General features: G+C 34.5%; 1 protein-coding gene across 1 annotated transcript; it reads right to left on the bottom strand.

The window, feature by feature from the left end:
- Positions 1-208: 208 nt before the first annotated feature.
- On the bottom strand, positions 209-1,679 carry LOC109537779 (melanoma-associated antigen E1-like). The gene is made up of 4 exons (XM_048670583.1): positions 1,280-1,679; positions 1,014-1,203; positions 737-951; positions 209-423 (listed from the first exon to the last, which is right to left on the bottom strand). The coding sequence occupies exons 1-4, from the start codon at positions 1,505-1,507 to the stop codon at positions 310-312; spliced, it is 747 nt and encodes a 248-aa protein (XP_048526540.1). The 5' UTR covers positions 1,508-1,679; the 3' UTR covers positions 209-309.
- Positions 1,680-2,691: the final 1,012 nt, after the last annotated feature.

The raw sequence follows: 2,691 nt of genomic DNA, 5'->3' as shown, positions 1-2,691 counted from the left end.
CTTATTAGTATGCTTTACTAGATTGCTATAACAATTAAAAAAAAACTTTCTCGCAAAATTTATTTTTGGTTTTATAATTAGTAGTGTTATTAGTATTTCAATTAGTCCTTGGTTAGTTAGCAATGGAGAAAATAATGCTTTGTGAATTCGATCTTAAGATTGCTAGATGCACTGAAGGAATTACAGGTCATTAAAATTAGGCAGTTAATTGTCTTCAATCAATATATTGTACAAATTTAGACAGTTATTTTCACTTTTTTTATCTATAAATAAATTAACACAAAATAACGAAACATTTTAAGTTTATTATTATTCTTCCGTGCCCATGGCCACAGGTTGAGTTTCCAAATCATTTTCAAATTCCTGTTCAGTGGCAAGTTGGAATTGATATCCCCAGTTTTTTGGTTGACCAGCCTTATAAATCTTGAAGAAGAGGTAGGTAGGTAAATACATATAATTTTTAACTTTTGAGAGATTCAATTTTCCGTTATTTGGTGTTCCTAATCGGTGTACCTTATATTATTTAATAAGCTATTTATGGTGGACACCGGTGTAGAACACCAACGGCCTCGTATGTAACATCCCTAACGTATTAACGTATAATCACAACTTGTTAAAACGTGACCGTTTTAATCTTGTTAAAATTACAACAAAATATCCACAGACAAACTCCATTTTCAACGCAACGGCAGTTTCATTAGTCGCTGATCAAAAAGTATAGATATAATTTACTTACTTTACATACAAACTCTAATACTGCCATCTTAGATATTTCTTTTTCAGCTGCTGGACCCCAATTAAACGTTTGCCTTCTGGAGGTGACATCAATTTCTGACGACAAGAACTGTTTCTTAACGAGAGTTTTATTAACAAATTCTTTGACATTGCCAAAAAGTGGATGTTGTAATTCAACATCTATGCCGACTGATTTTAAAAATGAGTAAAGTGAAACTACAATAAAACCAATTATTTATCAGGGATATGTGCTACAGTTTGCATATTTTAAGACTTACCGTCTGTGACCTCATTTTTGGACATTAGAATATGTGATAAAATGAGTAGTATTAACACTTTGGAAATATCTTTCGGCGTTTCATCAGGGTTCTCCATGGGATCATTGATGTAAGGCAAAGCATTGCTAACAATATAGTGTTTTTCCTTGCCTTTTGTAGCGTCACACACCATTATATTATACCCATATACCTAAGAGTTGAAGTTTGAACATGATTATTTTGATATCAGAAACACTTTAATTTAATCGACAAGGAGGAAAACTTACTTTCTTCAGTATTACCCGGACTTTAGCAACAACTTCCTCATGTTTACCACCAAATTTGCTAATTACATTTCGTCTAAGTTCTGACTGAGAAAAACGCATATGTTCTCCACCACGTAGAATTATATACCTCACTACATTGTGGGCAGTTTCTTCCGTATTAGCCACATTTTCATGTGATGCCTGCGATAGGCTTCTTTGCGATTTTCGACTTCGGGATCTTTGAGACATTTCAAAATTTGCAAACCAGACAACACAAAGTGTACAGTAAATAATTTTATTGAATCATTAGTGTAAACAGCCGTAAAATAATACTACATAGATAGAAGAGAGATAACGAGTAGATAAAAACAATACAATATATTTGATTATTTAGGTTATGTTGAAAAACCGGTGTTTATTGCGAACGTTCCACTTCATTCCTAATTTGTTCTCATTTATTTGAAAATTTGACAACGCGCAGAGGGCTCACCATTTATTTTGAAATTAAATATTTAATAAGACTATCAAGCAATTTTTACTTTTGATCGGGTTCACTTCAAAGGCGGATCCAGCTTTCAAGTCAGGGGGGGTCATGTAGTAGAAATTCAGTTTTGGTTGACTATCGGTTATCGTTAGTCCACATAAACCCAGCACAAAGGGGGATCATGACCGCCAGGATCCCCCCTTGTTCTGGGTATGCACCAAAAAATGCCAAAGCTCTAGTTAGACCTTTAATTCTTTTGTATCAAATACAATTTAACTTATGCCCTTGCGAAAAGGTCCTTACGAACGATACCACATTCCCCTTGATTCTCAATTGGAACCACAAAAAGCGTGAATATTTCAGAATCCATTTGGGGACTTAAAAAAATCTTTAATGTTTTGTTACAATATGACACGCTGTGAAGGTGTAAGTAAATTCAATTACCTCGGCTCTATCGTAACCAACACGTGTGGATGTGAAGAAGTGGTACGCCAGAGACACAAAATATCCCCCCTATAGGGGTATGTTCTGTGGCCAGAGACACGCCAGAGACAAGTAGAGACGAGAAACTAAATGTAACTCTCTCGTTAAGTGCGAGCCGTGGCTCACGGGGAGCCACCCGCGGTTCCAGCGAATGCCCGCCAATTTCAAATAATGTAATATAATGAAGTACTCACTGTTTCAATGCTTGAAAATGTGTGCAAAACGTATTTAATGGCGCCAAATTAGCCAGTTGTCTTTATATAAGCAAAATAATGGCTTAGACTCCACGAATACGTCTTGTACATCATTCTCAAGCTAGAAGAAAAAGAAAACATAGAAATAATTATAGTATAGTTTTATTATTCATTAATTTATTGTTTATTGTGTAACAGGAACAATCCTAATATAAAAAAAACTATCAATCCACATAGAAACAAAACTTTTACCTGGCAAACAAAAAAATCTG

This window comes from Dendroctonus ponderosae, unplaced genomic scaffold (genome assembly GCF_020466585.1).
Source record: "Dendroctonus ponderosae isolate FM_Combo_2020 unplaced genomic scaffold, Dpon_F_20191213v2 Dpon_F_20191213_1, whole genome shotgun sequence".
Lineage (NCBI taxonomy): Eukaryota > Metazoa > Arthropoda > Insecta > Coleoptera > Curculionidae > Dendroctonus > Dendroctonus ponderosae.
The sequence above is the reverse complement of the archived record's forward strand: the minus strand, read 5'-3'. Positions and strand labels throughout refer to the sequence as shown.

Excerpts from the sequence above, each read along its gene's own strand:
- LOC109537779 (XM_048670583.1), bottom strand. The coding sequence starts at position 1,507 with ATGTCTCAAAGATCCCGAAGTCGAAAATCGCAAAGAAGCCTATCGCAG. Across the intron at positions 1,204-1,279 it reads TCCGGGTAATACTGAAGAAA|GTATATGGGTATAATATAAT; the intron begins GTAAGTTTTCCT and ends TTCAACTCTTAG. Across the intron at positions 952-1,013 it reads CAAAAATGAGGTCACAGACG|TTTCACTTTACTCATTTTTA; the intron begins GTAAGTCTTAAA and ends GTTTTATTGTAG.